Raw genomic sequence first — 21,387 nt, 5'->3', positions numbered from 1 at the left:
GTTCTCAATCGTGTAAAACTCAACAAAATACATAACATGTATACATTTTTTTTTTTTCATTTTCATTTTTTTTTCATTTTGTCACAAACGATTCGCATAATTAATTGTCCCACTTAAATGCGCGCATTGACTTAATTCAAGCTGAGAGCTCTACTCAATTAAACCCAATCCAGACTGAAGATTCAATTAAATAATTTAAAGAGCGCAAAGCTCAGTGTTTTACGGTGAAGATAGCGTTTTAGTTCATCTCACAGAAGACTAGATTATAAATAGATTCGCTTTTATTAATTTTTGCTGCATTATTAAAAGGCGTGATGGTAAGAGAAATTATTTTCTTAAGATTTATTCATAACTAACGTAAGGAGCAAAGGTGAAAATTCTTCTATGGTCCAATTTAAATTTAATATTCAGTTTCGAAATCATTCGGAGCTTATTTTGCGAATACAAAGACCAAAAAGTAATTTCCTTTGGATTATAATTTAAATAAATATTAAGTATTATAATCAGAAGGAAAACTCGAAATGTTTTATATGCGTAATTCCATGGCGAAAAAGAAAGAAAGAAAATTCCAAAACTATTCTTAGCTCTAATTAAAGTACTTATCTAGAGCTATAAAAATAAACTTTTCTTTATTTTAAAAATTGTTTCAGTTTATGTTATTTTCAATGTAAAAGGTCTCGCACAGGACAAATTCCGTTATGGAATTACCCATATGATGATTTAATAGGCTTACCACTTAAAGACTTTATAATACATGCTATGTAAGCTTTGTTAAAGGATCATATCTAAAATCGATTTCTAATTACTTAAGATGAAGAAAAATATGTAATTTAAGATTTGTTATTAGGCAGTATCACATAGTAATAAAATTTCGAGTATTTGACATATTTGGAAACGTTTTCGATAAAAGATATAATATAATAGTAAATAAATTCTAAAGGTATGAGAATAAAAAAAATAAACGAGCATTTTCTCCACATATTTTTATAATTTCATTAATTGAAATTTTCAATATATTAAGAATTATAGTATTGGTATCGAAACACTTAAAAAATAATAAAAAAATTATATTCACAAAAAAAAATAAGTCAGAAATTAAACTAAAACTTTGTGTATGAAATTTTTAAACTATATAAGCTGGCACTTTCATTATAATGGTATCCATAGAAAAGAAAATTAAACATAAAACAAATTAAAAGAAATGAAACAATTTTTTTATTTATATTATTTTGTATACTATATTAATTAAAATAAGCAATATTGTGATAATTAAGGTAAAATTAATGCATTACTTGAAAATATATTTTATACATTAAAGAAACAAATAAATCAGACATCAAATCAAAATGTAGTTTAAAATTTTGATAACATTATTATTTTAAACTTTTAACATAATAACTCTGGTAAAGATTTAAGAAAAATATCTGCCACCTGAATCATATCATACATACCTGTTCTTCTTCTCAAATCTCAAATCAATCACTTTTCCCAATCCATTTTACAGATGTCTCAAATTCACAAAATAAATAATTGCAGAAAGAGTTAATTGCGAAATGTTTTAAAAACGACGGCAGGCCAGTTCTTATCACTTATCACTTGAATTGGCAGCTGCAAGTACTAGAACACATACTCTCATTGACCGTGGCACATCGACTAGCTGGACAACAACTATAACTACTGAATATTGGGCAACAGCAAAACAATTCAGTTGTTGCGCTAACGGTAACATTCAAACGTATGCAAGCAAGTTTGACTTTGTCGCTCGCTTTTATAGCCCGCGACAAGTGGTTGGCTGCACCTGCACCCTCCCAGCCTCTGCATACACCGAAACACTCACACACACACATACACACTAAAACAACATGAACAACTCTAAAACTCTGTGTATATGTGTGTCAAACGCAGCAACTGTTGAAGTTGAACGTCGCATGCGCCAAGGAAACGTCGTCCAAACGGAAGTGACCAATTAGAGTTGCCTTTGTGCGTATGTACGCAAGTGTATGAACGTGTGTATATACATACATACACACACATACATATTTACCAGCGCAAGCTTTGCGTGCTTTAACAGCCTCCGATGCTGAGCTTTTAGGTTAACATCACGCTGTTAAGCGGCACTGTTAATCTTCTGCACTGCGCTTCAAGTGAAACAAATTGAATGAATAACTTGACATCTAAATATATCATTTATTAATACACACGCAAAAATATAAAACAATTCATAAATTTAAATTAAAAAAACTATAAAACACCACCCCTAAGTATATTTATATTTTCATTCTGAGCGCATGTCTCTCCACACAACTAATAAAAATATTTCGCATCTAAATATTGACTAAACACAAACATATGTTCAATAAATATGTATTTGCTCTATGTGTAACACTTTTATAGACGATTATAGCAAAGTTTTGCAAGATCATCGAATACATACGTTTGTTGCGGCAAGAGCACAACTATTATTTATGCCATCGTTCTCTCCTTGCTCTCTCGTGCTCTCTCTGCCGCGGAAAAGTTTCGAAAAAACTTTAAAATATTTCGAAAAAATCTCGCACACGTCGAAATGAAATGAAAACAGCGTAAACAAAATGTCTTTTTTTAAACATTTTCAATACATTTCGCCTGGCCAGCGACAAATCCGCGAGAGTCGAAAGTCGAGAGCAGTTGGCAACGGGTTTTCATCGAATGCGGCCACGGATAATGCAGAACTAAGAAATAAACGCATTGTGCAAATCAGTGCAACGCTCCTTAAATAAGAAATTAAACTACAAAAAAGAAGTGTTGAGAAAGTGCAACAAATCAAAATCAATGTGATCGGGAAAATGTAAATGAATTGATTTCAAAGTTACTCGAAATAAATAACGGACATTTTTTCTGCTGAGCATATTGTCAAATGTCAGTGAAATAGATTTTTGATTCTGTTCGTTTATGTTTTTATATAAGAGGCAAGAAGCATTATTTTTAATTTCGCTGTTGATAATATGCAAAAGTGTAGGCAAGAAATACACAAAACACAAAACAACAACAAATAGCAAAAGAAAAGAAATTGAAAAGATTTGAGGCGAATTTCACAAAAGCAAAAACCTAGGCAAAAACACAGTCTGAACTAAACAAAATACTATTCGCATTTTTGCTAGATTTACATGTGTTTGTGAGTGTATTAGTGTGTGTATCTGTGTGCTTTTAAGTGTTAGTGTGAGTGTGATTGTGTGAGTGTGCAGACAGCTAGACCGTTCAATTAAATATTTGTTTGACAACAACAAGCAGAGCTAAACTAAATATATTTGCACAACATTGAACTTAAGCCGATTGGCACTTAATAGCAATTGTATTTTTGAGATGCCGACAGCTAAAAACAAAATTACGCATTGCACAAAACAACAACAACAACAAAGCAAGGAAAAGGACTACATAAAATTGCAATAATTTATTTAGCGCATTTGCCGCCCATTTTCCAGGAAGTGAGCCAACAATGAAAACACATTTTTCTGCCAGCCAACACCAAAGCTGCGAAGATATTTATCTTATAATTTTTTTTTAACCTGCCTGCCACACGATGAAAGATACACACACACACACACACACACACACACACACAAACGCATGTAAAAGCAGGCCCACAAAAGATACATATGTATCTGAGAGGCATGCGAGTGCATATTCGCATACGTATGTAAATATGTATATGTATGATGATTGCCTTTGTGCAGCAAACAGAGCCGCTATAAATATTTACAACGCGCTGCGGCGTTGTTGCTATTTCTTGTTTAAAATACGGAAAACAAAAATACACTCTTAATCGCAATTCGCTTTTCTATTCTACTTTTCTTTAGAGTGGTTTGAAAGCAAATACATACTTGTATCTGATGTGATTTGAACTGATTGAAATACACACTCCTGAGAAAACATTCGAACATAATAAAATTCGCATAAATTGTGAACACACATGTAATACGCCAAAATGTCGAAGAAACCACGAGGGCATATACACAAAATTCGTGAATTCGAATTGGAAAAGGTAATTTCTGAAATGTTTACACTGCGTTTTTGTATATTAAACATACATAAGAAAACAAAAACAACAACATTTCCATTGTAAGTCAATAAAACTCAAATCAAAATATGGCACATGTCTCTCAGAATCGAGAGACTAACTGATCGACCTCCCGCACAGTTCCAGATTCGTCATAATAAATGTGAATTTGGCGAATTTCGCATTTTCGCATTTTCACTTAACAATAGAACACTACCAAGAAAATATTTAATGACTGGAAATATTTACATGCAACGTCTGGAAATTTAGAACGAAGCAATTAAAATTACTTTCCACATATGCATCATTTCAGAAGAAAACACTTTAGTCTAGAAGAGAATCTTCGACTGTAGAAAATTACTAATAATTCTATATTACCATTGACTTTATTATTGAGAATTTGGCGAAACCTGAAAAGGGATTTCCGTTGTATTCAAAATTATTTTTACCACGAAGTGGATTTAAGGCACTTGAACAAAACGTGGCATAGACATGATCCTCATATTTTATCTCAAAGATCAAAAAGTTTTTCATTCAGACATGGATTTGTAGATTTTTTCTCATCCTGATCAACTGCAGACACACGCTTTGACGCGTTGCAAAATGTATGACATATTTTTGATACCCTTTGACAAAGAGTATTTCAAATAATTCCATTTTAATTAGCAAAATTTCTGCTTTCTCTTTCGTTACGGATATCATAATTTCATATGTGAAAAATATGTAAACTCTTTTGCATAAAATGGAAAAATACAAATATGTATTTATAAAATCAAATATTATAAAATTTCCCTAGATAAAAAAAAACTAAAAGAGATTATCAAAATAATCTACGAAATTGAATTTAAATCTTATTCGAAACAAACAGGTGTATACCTCAGATTCATTATAAAAACATTTCGAGGGTATATAGACTTCGTTCATATTCGTAATCTAAAATCATTCCGTTTGGCACTGAGCCAACATTCTCTTCGCTGAGCTAATAGTTAACGCTACCCTAAAATGAAAAAAGAAAGACAGCAAAAAAACTCATTTTATTGGGCAGCAAACAGCGACTGGGCATTATATCAAAAATAGAGTAACATTAAATATGTCTGACCGAGGGTGAACATATATATTGGGTAATTATTAAACTGTTCACAACATTTCATGGCAGCCACCATCAATCAGCTTGCGGTATTAATGCATGCCATCTAATTGAATTGTTCTCTGATCTCAGATACAACTGGTGGATGAGTTTGATATCATACAAATTGTTGGCGAAGGATGGTTCGGAAAGATTTTGTTGGTTGAACATCGGGGATCTCAAACCGAAATGGTTCTGAAAGCGGTTCCTAAGCCATATGTGACATTACGCGACTTTTATCGCGAATTTCACTATGGTCTGCATCTGGGCGTGCATCGGCACATCGTAACCACATACGATGTGGCCTTTGAGACAGCGGGATTTTATGTATTCACCCAGGAATATGCACCATTGGGTAAGTGATGATCTTCACTTATAAAGAATCTTCAATAATTATTCATCAATCAGGTGATCTTACGTCAAATGTAACCGAGACGGGCGTGGGAGAAGTGTACAGCAAACGTGTGGCTAAACAGTTGGCCTCCGCCATAGATTACATGCATTCAAAGTGAGTCTAAATGATTCATTATAATGAATAACCAAAATGTTAACTTCTGTTACTTATAGAGACATTGTGCATCGCGATATCAAGCTAGATAATGTGCTCATATATCGCTCAGACTTTCAACGCATCAAACTGTGCGATTTTGGCGAATCCTTTCAAACTGGTACCTTAGTGGAACGGCGCAATGAATGGTTGCCCTACAGTCCACCAGAAGTATTAGAAGTCAAGCCCGAAGGCACCTACAAGTAAGTCCCTGAAATCGAACACTAACTACCAGATACATTTGTATCTTTTGTGGTTTCCAGAGCCGATCCCAGTCACGATGTTTGGCAGTTTGGCATCGTCATATTTGTCTGCCTCACAGGTTGTCTGCCTTGGCAGAAAGCTTGCTCCGAGGATCCTCGCTATATGCGATATATGGTCTGGCAAGGCAGCATAATGATGATGCCTCTACGACGCACACCAAAACTATTCAAGGTAATATGAGAATAAATAGAATAATAATTAAAAACTAGCCAATAAATAAATGTTTATCATTAAATTAATTGCTAGGGAATACATATTTGTTACACATAAATTAAATACTTAAGGTAATATTAGAAGCGAACTTTAAAATAAAAAAATAGGTGAAATTTAAATAAACAAAAACAAAACTAACTATTTCCAAATAAATAATAAATTTGATATGAAAATGGCATAATTAAGATCTAAAGATAATGTTAAAACATTAAAAACTATTTATTTAAGAATAAACAAAAGAGCTACAGTGATTTGTGGACAGTAATAGATTCTTCACTTTTCTTTCAAATACTTTGAATTTTCATGTACTATACTATTTGTATTTTAAGAAATTACTATCTGAAACTTTAGGAATCAATATAAAACTCCACATTTTGAGAAAGAAACAAGTAAGAAAGTTACAGTCGAGTGTGCTCGACTGTGATATACCCGCTACCCATTTTAATAAGGGCAAAATATTGCGGTATTATTTTCAAAATATACCGAAAATACTAAAAAATACTAAAAATATACCAAATGGTATGTTTGGTATACCGATACAGCACACCATTCAAAATATACCATAGACGGAACAATGTACCAGATTGTCGGCCAAAGCAACTAAGAGCCCTAGTAAGTGGGCGTTTTTGCCCATACAAAAGTATTTCAATAACTTCCACAATTTTTATCTGATCGCAACCAAATCAGGAATCATAACTACTATAGTAATTATAGTATATACCAAAATTCGCAACTCTAGCTTCAAAATTACGCTTGCTACACGATTTTTTGATTTGCGGGGGCGGAAGTGGGCGTGGCAAAAATTTGAAACAAACTTGATCTGCGTGCAAACATAACAAATGCTGTCGAAAAAAATTATAGCTCTACCTCTTATAGTCTCTGAGATCTAGGTGTTCATACGGACGGACGGACAGACACACAGACGGACAGACGGACAGACGGACATGGCTATATCGTCTCGGCTGTTGACGCTGATCAAGAATATATATACTTTATAGGGTCGGAGATGCCTCCTTCTACCTGTTACATACATTTCCTGCCGGCACAAAGTTATAATACCCTTCTACCCTATGGGTAGCGGGTATAAAACCCGTTTTCAATATATTCAAATTGAAGGCTCTGATAAAAATATATTGATTATATTACCATTTATACACATTTTAAAGCTTTTTAGCTATGTTTTTAAATGTAAAATCTGTTTATTTTTTGCAGCTATTAACTTCACGTGCCCAGCGCATGTTTAAGCGTTTTCTGGAACCTAGAAGTGGCAACCGGCCAAAGAGCCTGGGCGACTTGACCAAGTTCATGGACGATCGCTGGCTGGCCAAGACAGCAGAAAAGGAAATGGCTGAATATGAGACAGACGAACTGTGCCCTTCCATGTATTCCTTTCACAGCAGCCCCGACGAGAAGAATCGCCTGCTCTACACACTGGCCGACTGTGGCATCGAGACAAATGTCGATCGTCAGCTCAAGAAGAATCGCATAAAAGACTGGATTGAATCGTCCATCATCACAGAGGAGGATGAGGTGGGTATCACACCACAGAATTGTATACATTTTTTATTTAATTTATTGCGCCCTTCTGCTTGACAGGAAGAGAACGAGGAGACAAACTCGGCATCGCCAACATCGTCTGTCTCACGTGAACCGATGCCCGGCCACATCTCCTCCATACGCCAGCCACAGCAGCCCGAGAAATCCAAAGAGATCAAGAGCACACTGAAAGATGCCACACAGAAGCACTTTGATCCACGCACTGGAGCACTGCAACAGGGTCCAAGTGAGATGGGCATGGCAATGCACACATCCAAGTCGATGAGTTTGGCATCGTCGTCGACGCTTAACAATGCAGACAGTTTGCTAACACTGGGCTCTAGGCAGGATATGCTGGCCAGCAATCTGACCATTTATAATTCTATGGAAATGGAGCTGAACCGCTTAGGTAAGGCTCAGCCACTGCTGCAAGTGGAGGGCTATTTAAATCAATCACAGAGCAACAACCAACTACTAACCGCACTCGATGTGCCGCACGACGCCCGCTCCTCCACTCCTGCCGCTAAGAACTCCATCGGCGTTGGCACACGGGGTGCCACCAAGAGTATTCTGCACCGCTCCAAGTCCGACTCACTGCAGGGGGCCATGTACAACAGCATGCCGGCCATTGATAATGTCAACTCCTTTACCGCTTTTAACACCAATATTAACCAGCAGAGTCTGCAACCGTTGCTGTTGCAACAGAGCAACAGTAATGCACCCAATGGCAGTGCCTACTTCAGCAGTGGTAATAACAATCGAACTAATCAAAATAAAACGGTGACTTTTATGGGCTTAACTAATGCCTTCCAATCGCTTGCTCAACTCCCAGTGCTGTCTAATCCAGTCCAGGCACCTGCTGTGCCATCTGCCGTCCACTCGAATTATTTTAATCGCTCCCACAATGATTCTCAAGTCAAAGACAGCGCGTATGGATCAGCTGATGTGAACGATACGATGACCACACACCATCCGCAACATCCACATAGCAATGCCCGGCAAATGGTTTACAATGGAGGAGGAGGTGGAGCACGCGAATCCAATTTGAAGGATACGGCTTACGACCGAGTCGTCGTCACTAACAACAGCGCGCGAAAGCGCAGATAGCTTGTGCAACATCACATCCATGCTATGCTACACAATACTATTTGCAAGTTCCAATAAAAATTAAACGTAAATTTGTGAAAAACACTTCATCTTGTGTTTGTCGTTTTCAATTGAAAGGCATCATTACGTTCTTAAAAAATTACGTTTCCATTTATTATGCGTAAAAATCCAAAAACAAGCCAGAGCCAGAGACAACTCTGTTGCAGACAATGCCGCTTACTTGAGGGGAATAAAACGTGAGCTGTGGGTGGCACCAATACCGGGCCTACCGTGCTTGACGGGTTTGTAGGTCAACGCGAATTCGCCCAAGTAGTGGCCAATCATTTCAGGCTTAACTTCAACCTGTCGAAAGCAAAAACAAACAACTTTAGTCTATCACTTCACGAGACTTCAATTCTTTGAATAGCTTACCTGGCCGAAGTCCTTGCCATTGTAAACGCCAATGATGGAGCCGGTCATCTCGGGGACGATGATCATGTTCCTCAGATGAGTCTTCACAATCTCGGGCTTCTCATTTGGGGGAGCCTCCTTCTTGGCCTTGCGGAGCTTCTTGATCAGAGCCATCGGCTTGCGCTTCAGGCCGCGGGAGAAACGCCTGCGGGCACGGCTGTGCATCAGCTCAACCAGCTGGTTGCTGAGGGACGCAAAGGCAAACAATGAGGTTAGCTTACGACGCTCTCGGCTGAAGTCGCTCAAAACTAAACTACTTACTTGGGCATATCCAACAGCTGATCCAAGTCCACACCACGGTAGGTGAACTTCTTGAAGGTACGCTTCTTCTTAAGAGTTTCATCAACTTGCTGTTTGCGCAAAAAAAAATAAACGGTATTGATTAGCACAAACTGTGTACACTTTTTAACTCAATACAACACATAAAACTCTAAAATAACATTGGCATTCATGCGCAGAATAATCCATATTGAAAATATGTTGCAATTTAAGTAATTCTGCCCACAGATGCTTAATATTTTTTTTTAGATTTTTATATTAAAATTACATCGGCCATCTTGACGTTTGCAGTCTACGGAACGGAAAGAAACAAGCACCGCAGCCTTGCCACCGAGCACAAAAAGTTGTGCTGCCACCTAGTGAAATTTAAATTGTATTGCTGGTCACACTGTCTAAAACTGAAAACAACTGCATGTTGCCTGATTTTTTGAAATTATAATTAAGGAAAGCTGTTTGTTATTCCGTATTTCGAAGATTTATTAATAGATATTTTCAATTTTTTCAGATAATTTGTTTGCCACTTCGTAAGTCATACCAGAATCTCATCAGCTGTGCTGTTCAACATGAATTCTGTGAACCAGTTCTGCAGGGAAACAGTTTTTTTTTAATATATTTTTTAACGGTGATTCGTTCATTAAGAAAGTTATTTTTCAAAGAAGTTTATTTATATTAGGAATTCATATAAAAGTAAGATTTAATATATTTTGAAATAAATTTTAACGCCGTTGCTTTATATATATAGAAATCGATGTTTTAAAAATTGTTTAATCGATTTAGTTTGCCATCGACGTTTTCCCATCTCTAGCCTCCATCCAATTGTAACTGCTCAGAAGTAAACGAAACAACAAACACTATTGGGCGCAATCTAAACAATGCTGACGTTACCAAAAATATGTTTTAAAAGACTTTTGAACTCGACTTGCGTAAAATGTGAACAGCAAACAAATGCAATTTCCGCCTAAAATAGTATTTTATAAAAAGTATTCACTTGCTCAATGTGAGACAAACACAGTCGCAACGCCAACTGCCTTCAGTTTCAATTATTTGTTTTTGTTTTTGTTTGTGTTTTTGCTTGCACAAGTGCGGCGCCATCCATTCTCAGCGATAAGAGAGGTAAGTGATTACCATTCCGATTACAATGGAGTGTGCTAAAAACTATTTCTTTGTTTTATTCTTCGTTTTTTGCTACGTTACTACCTTGGCAGTGCCCTACAATAACTTTCAACAGTTTCGCTTAGCTCATCGTCAGGAGAAAGTTACAAAACTTGCATCATGTTCTCTCATTCGGGTCATGTTATGACGCTGGCCAATAGCATCATTGGCGTGGGCATTTTGGCCATGCCGTTCTGCTTCCAAAAGTGCGGCATCATACTGTCTATTGTGCTGCTGGTGCTCAGCAATTGGATAACTCGCATTTGCTGTCACTATCTGATCAAAACATCGCTGCTGACACGTCGCAAAAGTTTCGAACTTCTGGGTCTCCACGCATTCGGCACATCCGGCAAACTATTAGCAGAACTCTGTATAATTGGTTACCTTATCGGTACATGTATAACGTATTTCGTTGTTGTCGGCGACCTGGGACCACAAATTGTTTGCAAGCTATTTTCGCTAGATATCGCCGAACACGATCACTTGCGCACAGTCGTTATGATAGCTATAACTATCTGTTGCATTGTTCCATTAGGCATGCTACGTAATGTGGACAGCTTATCGGCTGTGTGCACCGCTTCCATTGGTTTCTACGTGTGTCTCATGCTTAAGATTGTGCTGGAATCGGAGTCGCATATTGTGGCCAATGATTGGACTGAGAAAGTTCTCTACTGGGAACCTGCTGGAGTGCTACAATGTTTGCCCATCTTCAGCATGGCTCTATCGTGTCAAATGTAAGTTAATTAAAAAACTAGTTACATATATAGCAATGCTAACTTCTATCTCAAAATTGCAGGCAGCTCTTTGAAGTCTTTGATAGCATCAACAATCAGAGTCTGGATAAGTTGAATGGCATTGTTCGCAATGCTACTTGGATTTGTACCTTAGTCTATATATCTGTTGGATTCTTTGGCTATGTGGCTTACTGTCAGCATACGTTTTCCGGTAACATAATTCCTACATGTTTCCATTTCTATAATTTATAATTAATGTTCTTTTAATAGGCAACATTTTGATTAACTTATCGCCCTCATTCGGTAGCGATATCATTAAAATTGGTTTTGTACTCTCAATTGCATTCAGTTTTCCGCTGGTTATTTTCCCCTGCCGTGCGAGCATCTACTCTCTGTTGTACCGGAAGGTTTGTGGTTCAATTTACAAAGTTACATTCTCTAATCTATGTTTTCTTTTGCAGCAGGGACACGTGGAGAACAGCAGTTATATACCAGAGCGTCGCTTTCGGTTTATTACGCTCTTCATTGTGGTCTTCTCACTATGTGTTGCGCTGGTGATTCCATCGGTGGAGCTGATCATTGGATTGGTTGGATCCACAATTGGCGTGGCCATTTGCATCATGTTTCCAGCATCCAGTTTTAGAAAGATCATCAAGAAGGAATCGACGGAACGCACCTTAGCTCAATTTGTATTTGTGAGCGGCTTTTGCCTCATGATACTCGGCACCTATGCGAATCTGAATGCCATCGATGCCCAGAGCTCGGGCCCTCAATTTGATGGTGTTCAAATGGTTACACCACTAACACCCAACGTAAAACCACCGCCAGCACTAGACATAAAATTGCAAAACTCCGAGATTTTAAAACACTTAGTTAAAGAACCCAACGAAGCAGCTGTTAAAAAAGTATTAGAAAATCTTGATGATGGCAAACGTGTAGTTAACGCTGAAAGCGTTAAAATTGCAGAGAAGCCAATTGTAGAAAGTGCTTCGTCAGATAACCCACCGATGCCTCCGCTGCCTGTAGACGAATCACATTCGAAAGATACGAAAGACGAACCACCTTTGGCCAAGGTAGAAAACGCGGCCAAGATCGATGCAAAACCTGAACAAATAAAAGAAGCTGACGCAGTTGAGAAGAAAAGCTTGGTAGTTGAAAAAGTAAAAGATGGTGTTGCTGCAGTTCCTGAACCCGAGAAGCCAAAACCGCCTCCGGAATTGCCAGTAGCTGCACAGCAAACGATTGATGGTGCTGCCATCAAAAAGGAAGAGGAAATAACAGCCGAGGAGCAAAAGGACAATAAAAGAAATGCAGACGAACTGCGTGAAACACAAAAGGAACTCAAGGAGAAAATGCAACAATTGGAACGCACCGTGGATGAGTTGAATGTGGAGTTGGCCAAGCAAAAGCCACAGAATGAAAATACCATGAAATTACTCGAACGCAGCATGGACAAGCTGAATGATGAGTTGGCCAAACAGAACCCTGACAATCCAAAGCCCTTGGTTGTCAATGAACTTGCCGAGGCGTTGAACAAAGTCAAGGAAACCAATCGTCAAGAGGAAGAACTTAAGAAGGTTGAGCAACCGCAGTCACAGCCACAACAACTAGAGGCACAACCGCAGCCTCAACCTCAACCAAAACCTCAACCACAACCTCAACCACAGCCACAAGAAGCTAACCCCGTAGTCAAGGAACGTAAGCCGGTTTCATTGATGGAAATGCTAACAGAGAATGCGCACGCACGTGAGGAGCAGGAGGCGCATGCCGGCGTCTTTGAGCCGCTCTCCTACAAAACGGGAGAGCTGCTTAAGAATGGAACTGCGAACGTGGCGCCATCGCTAGTTCAACGATTGCCTCTTCCACTTGTGCTACTGGCGAATGCCACTCGGACAAAAGCAAACAACACTTTGGCAGCAGATGCCCAGGCCAACAAATCTAGCGATGTTGTCAATGTGGAAGCCATTCGGCGAGAGCTGTTGCAAGTAAAGGAGCAACAGATTACGACTGCCTCTCCCATGACTCGCATTAAACGCGATGTGGACGGCAACGAGAACTGTCTTCCTGAGCCCAAGCTCAATGAGGTGAACAACGGAGTTAGTTTACAAATCGAAAATATGGGACGCGAACTAAAGTCCATACAGGATGAAGATGAAGACACAACATCGACGACAACAACGCCGTCCTCCGAAACCAACACAAAACTTGAAAAGAGTTAGGAGTACGTAATCCAGAGCATAGTGTAGCATCACTTGATATTTATACTTACGTACAGTTCCAGTGTGATTTTCACAGGGCAAATTAGCTTTATGTACATATACATTAAACTTAGTTTTAGGGCTAATATTGTATTAGTATGAGTGTAGCATACTAAAAGTTAACAATTCCTATTAACTATGTAAATAAAAGACCATTGTGTAGTCAAGAATGCTTGACCAAAGGCAACCTGTAGTAATACTATAATGAATTTAATTATATTAATATTTATCCTATTTTAACTGCCGAAGAGAATTCCTCTATAATTCCTATTTTCTGTTTAATTACGTTTAATTACTTTTTATTATCTACGCAGCTCTAAGAGAGAAGTGCCTTTATGATTTTTAACTGATAGCACCCAACATAACATGTTAAGGATTGAAATCAAATATACTTATAAGTATATTGAAATGGTCTCAATGCTGCTCATTAAACAAAAAATAATAATAAAATGAGCTGTAAATTAAATGTTTAACCATGTTGTGTTTCATGTTTACGCCCTTACTATTATTTATCTATTTAATTTATGTTCTGATACTCTATGTATTCTTTAATATAATGTAACTATAGTTTGCCGAAACTTCAAAAAATAAAATATTGTAATAACAATCATGTGTTCTTTTTAACAAATCGGAATTTTTCAAAATTTGTACTGCTTCTAGTTATAATCTGGTTAAATGTTTATGTTATCCAATAGCCCCTTTTTGAGATCGTAATCACTTCTGAGGAAGCAAGATGTCGATCGTTTTAGATGTTGTTCAAAAGATGGTCCTGCAGGGCGTCTATGAATTCACCTGTACTGCAGCGTTCCAGGTGTTCAAGAGACGCCCATGTGTAAGTTCGCCTTTTAGAGTATATGTATTATCAATTTTCAATAAATGCTTTAAAGGTGGAGACAAAAAAACTAGAGGATTGCGAGATCTTACCCCAAGAGGTTGAAGAAAAGATTGAGCCAGAAGCAGCATCAATAAGCTTGCAATCAGCAGATACTTCCAAAGATGCCGATCAGTTAAAACTTGAAATGAAACCAGAAGTAATACGCCCAATATCCCTGTGCGATATATCTACAAAAAGCAGTGGACCCATCTATCCGCCAAAGACGTCTTGCATGCGCATAGCCAGGAATAGTTATTTTTCATAGCAAGCAAACACAAACTGCAGTTAGAGATTAAAGAACTTTAATAGAGAATGGGATGATCAACAACTTTGGTAACAAATTGAACAAATAACTTTTATGGTTACGCCCATTAATTGAATCATTAAACCAAATTCTTTGTAGCATCTACCAATATTTTCCTTTTTGCCTTCCGCATAATTTAGTTAAGTTAATAATTATATATCTCTGCAATCGAGAGATTCGTTGATTAGATATGACGGCAGTTGCTCGAACTATTTATCGGCGCCCAGAGCATGCAGATCGTGGAGCACCTCCAGCACTGTGCCTATGCTCCAGGCCTGGGTGCGGCAAGAGTCATGGCAGTAGCTGCCATTGTCGTTGGTCAACTCGGGCAGACCACGCCAGTGAGATGTCTGCAGCTCACGCAGATGGGCACGCAGTATAGCCCACGTCTCGGCAATGACCACGTCGAGGAAGCCACACTTTCTGGCAAAGATCAGGCGTGCACGCAAGTAGAAACCGATGGGCCAGACCCATTCGGGTCCCTGATGATAGTTGGCGCCATGGGCGACAGTGCAATCTGTTGAATCATTGGAGTTATCATAGTTGGCCCTGTAGTTCCAATCGTCGGGATCCAATGTCTTCATGCCCAACGGGCCCAGCAAATGTTTCCGGGCCGCCTCAAGAGCACGCCAAGCGTTCTGAGGATCGCATAGATCCGGAGCTACTGTCAGTGTGATGGGGAAGTTGCAACGCAGCTGGAAATCGGTCCAGTCCTGGGTGGCGCCGCAGCTGTCCTTGTAGATGCCCTTCTTGTTGGCCACCGACGTGGTGTCCGTGTCCTTCACAAAGAAATGCTGATCGAAGTTCTTCTGTATGCGATCTGCCCACTCCTTGTAGCTCCACTTTGTCTGTTCTCCCGACGGACCCTTGCGCTCAACGCCGCTGTAGGGAATCACTTGACGCTCGCTCAATCCTTGCATGAAACGTAATACAGCATACTCCAGGCCAATCAATTCAACGGCCGAACCATCACGCGGTGTGCTGGGACGTCCACGATTGCCAGCCTTCTCGGAGGAACCCATCTTGTCCATCCAGGTGCCGCAATTGGCGCTGTTACCGCCAAACACAAAACCAGTGTCAGGATGCACGCCAATATGATTGTTGAAACCCTGATCCACCATGTGCGCATCAATCTCGTGGCCAGCATTGCGTTCGCGATACTGCAATCCCTGGAAATGCACCTGCAGTCCCTCCTGCATGACATCGTAGAGCAGCTGATCGAAGGCGCCAGGTGCATGGGGCTCCGAGTCATCGTAGGGGAAGATGCGCGACACCTTATCCTTGAGAATGTCGCTACCCTTGGGTGCATCCTCGACATACTGCTTAATGCTGTGCAGCCACCACCAGACGGCATCACGGCAATTGAGACGCGGTTTGGAGCCATTGTCCAACAGATTGGGTATCAGACCATGACGCATGGCAGCTGCAAAGCCGAGAATGATGAAACGTGCCTCGCTGAATCTGCCAGTGAGCAACAGTGTGCCGCGCAATGCAATGAACGTGTCACGACCCCAGCAGCGCATGTAACCTAAAGATTAAGAAGTTAACTACACGCATAATTCATTATAGATAAGATTGACTTACCTGTTGAGAAGTGCGGTAATCCGGCAGACAAAGTAACACACTGCTTGGGGGGCTTCGGTGGGTTGAGCGCTGGACTGAAGCCGGGCAGATTGGCGGACCTGCAGACGGCCAGAAACTGCAGCGTAGATAACGCCAGAGCTTGGGTAAAGTGATGACCATCACGTATGAAACTATTAAAAGAATAATTTATCAAATGCTTAGTCGTAACAATCTGCTGCCTCACCTGGGCATCAGCTGGTTGACCTGGTTAACGAGCACATTGTAAACGCCGCTCACAAGGGCATCGAAGTAACAAGGCACGAGGTAGCGTGGCACATTCTTCAGCGGCTCAAACGTAGCCTTCAGCCAGACCGAAAGTGGTCGCAGATCCTCAAAGTTATTCAGGCGATCGGCAATGTAATCTAAGCAGAAGTATAAATCAGTATAAATTGATTGCTGCTACAAATACTATTGCTACTTACCCATCATCCAGTTGCCATCACGCAAATTGTTGCACAATGGATGACCCAGATCATCGCGTGGTGAAATTTCCGTTAGCAACGAAACAAATCCTTGCAGACCGCAATACACAATTGGACCAAAGTTGGGAATATCATAGGCAGAGCCACCCAAGCCCATATCGCGTTCCTCCTGATCGCAACTGAAGAGCGCGCGACTCAGCGCCGTCAAGTCCAGCTTGGAGACAATCTCCTGCAGTTCCTTGCACTGCGATCCCGACTCGACGCGCAGGGCATTCGTGACCTGCTGCAGACGATCGAAACTATTGCGCACACTGGCATGCAAGGAGACACGAATGGCAACAACTGTGCCAGGACGCAGATTGGAGAAATTCAGCTGGGTGTTGTTGCCATCCACATAGGAGCTGGTCTCAAACACCTGCGATTTGCTGAGCGGAATGTGCTCCTGCAGCGACAGTTGGAACTGTGTGAAACCGTTGAGCACATGCTCGTCCTTTTTGAAGGGCGCTGGGCGATCAAAAGGTTTGTCGCTCTTTGTGGTCAGATTGGCCTCCAGTATGATCTCATCCAGCACACCCTCAAAGCGCAACGGACGCACATTTGTGGGTCCTGCATTGGGATAGGGATAACCGAAAGCGGTGTGAGCCACCAGAATAACAGTTTGATGTGTAGTGGGTGAATGGCGAGTAACTGCAACCACATTGGGATCCATTTGATCGACGTACACCTGGCTGAAGCCTTCCTCCGCCAGCTGACCGTGGAGTAAGTTCAAAGCGCGCTTGGCAGCTACGATGCCCGTGTTAAAGTCAACTTGTTTGCCCCACTCCTGATACGGACGTTCTTCATCGACCACATGAATCTGCAAAACAATTGCAATACATTAAATAAAGATAGATTCAAAGATTGGGAATTGAAGCTCACATGATGTGGCACCAATTCATCGTAGCCGCGATTGCTGCCCGTGGCACAGCAAGCCATGGCCACCAAAGCAGAGGAGGGCAAAAGATCGTAGACCGAACGCTTCTCCACAGCCGAAGGATTGTCGTGTGTCAGATCCATGAAGAGCGCATGCGCCACACTTGGAGCCACGTCGCGTTTGGGATTCGCATAAAAACCCCCAACGGGTACGCCACCATAACGATACACCAGACGCCCCTGCTCGTGCGAGTCCCAAGCAGAAAGCGCCTCTCGGATTAGCGACGTAATGCCTAAGCGATTAACAAAGACATTATCGGTGCCATCCGAGTTGGTGAACAGCTCGGCAACCACGTACAACTCGGGATTGATTTTGCGCGCCTTATCCAACAAATACTCGGCCACATGCAACGGCGTCGAGTGGCAATTGTCGAGACGAACGCCATCGAAAATGCGTGCTGTGGTCTCCACATATTCGGTCATGTGTTGCCACAGATATGGACTATCCTCAGGACGTTTGCCGAAGCGCAATTTCACGCTGTCACCCCAAGCGATGAGCTCACGTTTCAGATACACATTTCCACGTCCAGGCTGCTGTTCGGCAAAGTCCAACAAGGGATCGCTGGAGCCCATGACCCAGCCATTGTGAGCCATAAAGAATTCGCCCGCCTTGCCATACATATCCTGCTCAATCTCCGACAGCGTCTTGCCCTCGGTACCCGTGTGGGTGAAATACGTCATGAACACCGCATGCTTGATGGAGATTTCACGCACACGCGGTCCATCGCCCTGAACACGTTCGTATCGTATGCCAGCTAGACAATTGTCGATGGCATAGTTGAGGTAGCCCTGAAGCTCGGCGCGCACACTGTCGTTAAGAGCGTCCAGATGATGGCGCAGTGTCTCTGCGCATTTGCGGAAACGCGACTCCTCATCGAAACAGTCGCCATGGAAAGCATTAAAGACCTCCAACGCCAACTCGAAATCTATGGTGCTACCCAAGCGTCGATATTCCGGATCCTGTATCAGCTTGATCTCCGAGAAGCGCGACTGCTTTGCCACATTTTGGGGCGGTTCGCGAGTGCGCACTTGGGTCATGAATTCATTGACATACTTCATGACATCGCACTGATACAGTTCATGGATATTGACCTTGGCTAGGTAGGTAGTGTGCAATTGGTACTTTAAGGCTTCCAGATGGCATTCCTGATCGATGACCTGAGGTACGCCCACATTCTCCAGACTGCCCGATGCAATATCGGCGCCGCACTGTGCAAATGCAGCGTCCAGCAGGAAGGCGGGACGCAAATAAGGGCATGTAGCACAGGAATACGTGGCATCCGGATGACTCAACAGCCACTCGGATTCGTTAGCCGTATGATTCAGCACAATGTCACAAATGGAGGCCACCTAGAAGGGGGAACAGCAAAATCAATTAGTATAGTTAAAAGATTCCTTACACAACTAACTTACGCCCCATTCCTGGCGACACTTCTTGATGACCTTCTCCACATCGTCGAACGTGACCTTGTCGCCCTTCTTGGCAGCGAAATTCGAACTGACACGCAGCTGATCACGCAGCGAATACCCGGAACGGGAACCGCCCAACTCTTGAATGGGCGTAAAGTGAATGACATTGTAGCCGGACTCCTTGGCCACGCGCAACTTGGCCTCCCATGTATTGAGCGGTCCCAGCAGCTTGGTCATCACCGTCTGACAACGCACCGAGTTCAGCGGAATGATCTTCTGGGCACCGGGTGGTCCGACGTGCAGCGTAGGCTCCACCTGCACATAGAGCGCACCATCGGCTGCTTCATCGGTAGATGTTCTTTCACTACAAAAGGAAAGTAAAAGGTTTAAAGTCTAGGAACAGACATTATCTGTAGAAATTACTTACCGATCGGCATAGGTAAAGTAGAAACGATATGTGCCCGACATGTTAAGCTGCAGTCCGCTGTAGATATCTGTGTCCACCACATGCACTTCGGGATGCTCCACGCTGGTCACCTGCTTGCCATCCTTGAGCTGCCAGCCAAGCACACGGTATTCGGTGCGCACAAACTTCTTGCCCTCGGCCGGATAATTGGTGAGCAACAGGATCTTGCGACCCAGCAATGCGACATCCGGATGGACGCATAGTTTAGAGCCACGTTTCAAGCGGTACAACACATGCTCAGCATTCGTGCCCTCAGCTATGGGAATGCTGTGCGATTCCGTGCTCTTGCTCATTTTTTACAGCCTGCAAAAGAATCACAAAAGCTATGAAACTGAACGATGTTCACAAGTATTCGGGATGTACATAAGAATTAAGTACATCAAACATAGAATCTCATTAAGGAGGTATCAACTTCAGAAATATCTGTAATGTTTACACAAAAGATATGAATGTGGTTATGAAATATATGAATCTATATTATATTACTCTTACTACTCCAAATGTAAATAAAACATGTAGGGACATAGAAAATTAAACCTTTTTTTTTTTAGGTTTAAAAAAGGACTTGATTACATACATAAACAAGCACAAAGATATTCGGATCGGGATATAAAAGAAATAAGCATTAACATTTAAGCTCAACATAAGAACTTTATAAAATGAACAAATGAAAATGAGTGAATTCATACGATTTTTTTAAAGTGAAGATTAACAGATGAAAGTACATAAGAAATTTATATACTTAAGAGACGTATGTTTACATAGATGAGCACACAGATATGCCTTGAGGCAATCAATTTGAATCGATTCAATTCAATTCACTCTCAATGTCACCCCAATAAAAATCGAATAAAGCGAATACAAACAATAAAAAATTAAAGCACTTTGCAGCCACAACCAGAGGGAACCGTTAATTAATAAATAAATAATTGAAAAATTCTGACACCACAAAAAGCTACTCCTTAAAGGTCCTTAAGGATATTTAAAGCTCGGTTATATAATTGCAAGGATTTTTCACTTGCGCCGGCGCCAGTTTATTTTTAGCTTCAGCGATTACACATTGATTATAGATTAGAGATTGACAGACTCGGACTTGGACTCACACAAGTAATCAGTTACAACACCACAGTGGAAGTAATTTTTATAGATCGATTTTCGATTTTTGATTTCGAGTTTAATTAGAACACGAGGAGCACACGGCACAGACTGACGCAGTCACTGGCCGCTGGTTGCACCTTTTGATTAAGTCTGTGCTATGCTTTTCCAATACAATCACATAAATACATACAGTCACATATCAGCAATATTATATATAATATACATATTTTGATCATGTGTAATGCATGTACTTATTTACGACATAATTTTGTAGACAATCTCAGATTGTGATCATACCTCATCACTGTGGCGTTTTTGTAATGATTTGTTGCGGGTGCTCTTGGTAGTAGTTGTTGTTGTTGTTGTTGTGCTAGTAGTAGTAGTTGTTGTTGTTGTTGTGTTGTTGTTGATATTGATGTTGATGCTGTTGTTGCTGCTGCTGCTGCTTCGGCGGCGGCGGCTGTTGCTGCTGCTGCTGTTTGCATTCCCCATACTTGCTGCACCACTAAGCTGCTCATT

General features: G+C 40.8%; 4 protein-coding genes across 8 annotated transcripts; 2 read left to right on the top strand and 2 right to left on the bottom strand.

The window, feature by feature from the left end:
* Nucleotides 1–2,652: 2,652 nt before the first annotated feature.
* LOC133844080 (serine/threonine-protein kinase meng-po) lies at nt 2,653–9,356 on the top strand. Of its 3 annotated transcripts, none has more exons than XM_062277912.1 (8): nt 2,653–2,824; nt 3,834–4,018; nt 5,253–5,514; nt 5,568–5,667; nt 5,727–5,909; nt 5,970–6,141; nt 7,396–7,713; nt 7,780–9,356. In XM_062277912.1, exons 2-8 carry the CDS (start codon nt 3,962–3,964, stop codon nt 8,824–8,826), a joined length of 2,139 nt encoding a protein of 712 aa, XP_062133896.1. In that variant the 5' UTR covers nt 2,653–2,824; nt 3,834–3,961; the 3' UTR covers nt 8,827–9,356. The 3 variants fall into 3 exon arrangements, with proteins under 3 accessions (XP_062133896.1, XP_062133898.1, XP_062133897.1); XM_062277914.1 differs by lacking the exon at nt 2,653–2,824 and having other exon boundaries at nt 3,836–4,018; nt 7,780–8,128; nt 8,636–9,356; XM_062277913.1 differs by lacking the exon at nt 2,653–2,824 and having other exon boundaries at nt 3,836–4,018; nt 7,780–8,128; nt 8,552–9,356.
* On the bottom strand, nt 8,950–9,924 carry LOC133844082 (uncharacterized). The gene is made up of 4 exons (XM_062277918.1): nt 9,824–9,924; nt 9,538–9,626; nt 9,238–9,460; nt 8,950–9,168 (listed from the first exon to the last, which is right to left on the bottom strand). The coding sequence occupies exons 1-4, from the start codon at nt 9,830–9,832 to the stop codon at nt 9,043–9,045; spliced, it is 447 nt and encodes a 148-aa protein (XP_062133902.1). The 5' UTR covers nt 9,833–9,924; the 3' UTR covers nt 8,950–9,042.
* Nucleotides 9,925–10,359: 435 nt separating this feature from the next.
* LOC133844079 (putative sodium-coupled neutral amino acid transporter 10) lies at nt 10,360–14,988 on the top strand. 3 transcript variants are annotated; one of them, XM_062277911.1, is made up of 6 exons: nt 10,360–10,668; nt 10,761–11,441; nt 11,504–11,652; nt 11,712–11,848; nt 11,906–14,531; nt 14,587–14,988. In XM_062277911.1, the coding sequence occupies exons 2-5, from the start codon at nt 10,828–10,830 to the stop codon at nt 13,658–13,660; spliced, it is 2,655 nt and encodes an 884-aa protein (XP_062133895.1). In that variant the 5' UTR covers nt 10,360–10,668; nt 10,761–10,827; the 3' UTR covers nt 13,661–14,531; nt 14,587–14,988. The 3 variants fall into 3 exon arrangements, with proteins under 3 accessions (XP_062133895.1, XP_062133894.1, XP_062133892.1); XM_062277910.1 differs by having other exon boundaries at nt 10,361–10,668; nt 10,784–11,441; nt 11,903–14,531; XM_062277908.1 differs by having other exon boundaries at nt 10,361–10,668; nt 11,903–14,531.
* Nucleotides 14,859–20,086, bottom strand: LOC133844078 (glycogen debranching enzyme). Its single transcript, XM_062277907.1, has 7 exons — nt 19,732–20,086; nt 19,308–19,668; nt 17,841–19,244; nt 16,923–17,778; nt 16,685–16,862; nt 16,462–16,631; nt 14,859–16,405 (listed from the first exon to the last, which is right to left on the bottom strand). The coding sequence occupies exons 1-7, from the start codon at nt 20,061–20,063 to the stop codon at nt 15,087–15,089; spliced, it is 4,620 nt and encodes a 1,539-aa protein (XP_062133891.1). The 5' UTR covers nt 20,064–20,086; the 3' UTR covers nt 14,859–15,086.
* Nucleotides 20,087–21,387: the final 1,301 nt, after the last annotated feature.

Source organism: Drosophila sulfurigaster, chromosome 3 (genome assembly GCF_023558435.1).
Source record: "Drosophila sulfurigaster albostrigata strain 15112-1811.04 chromosome 3, ASM2355843v2, whole genome shotgun sequence".
Taxonomy (NCBI): Eukaryota; Metazoa; Arthropoda; class Insecta; order Diptera; family Drosophilidae; genus Drosophila; species Drosophila sulfurigaster.
Note: the sequence above shows the minus strand (reverse complement) of the source record. Positions and strands in the feature narration are given on the sequence as shown.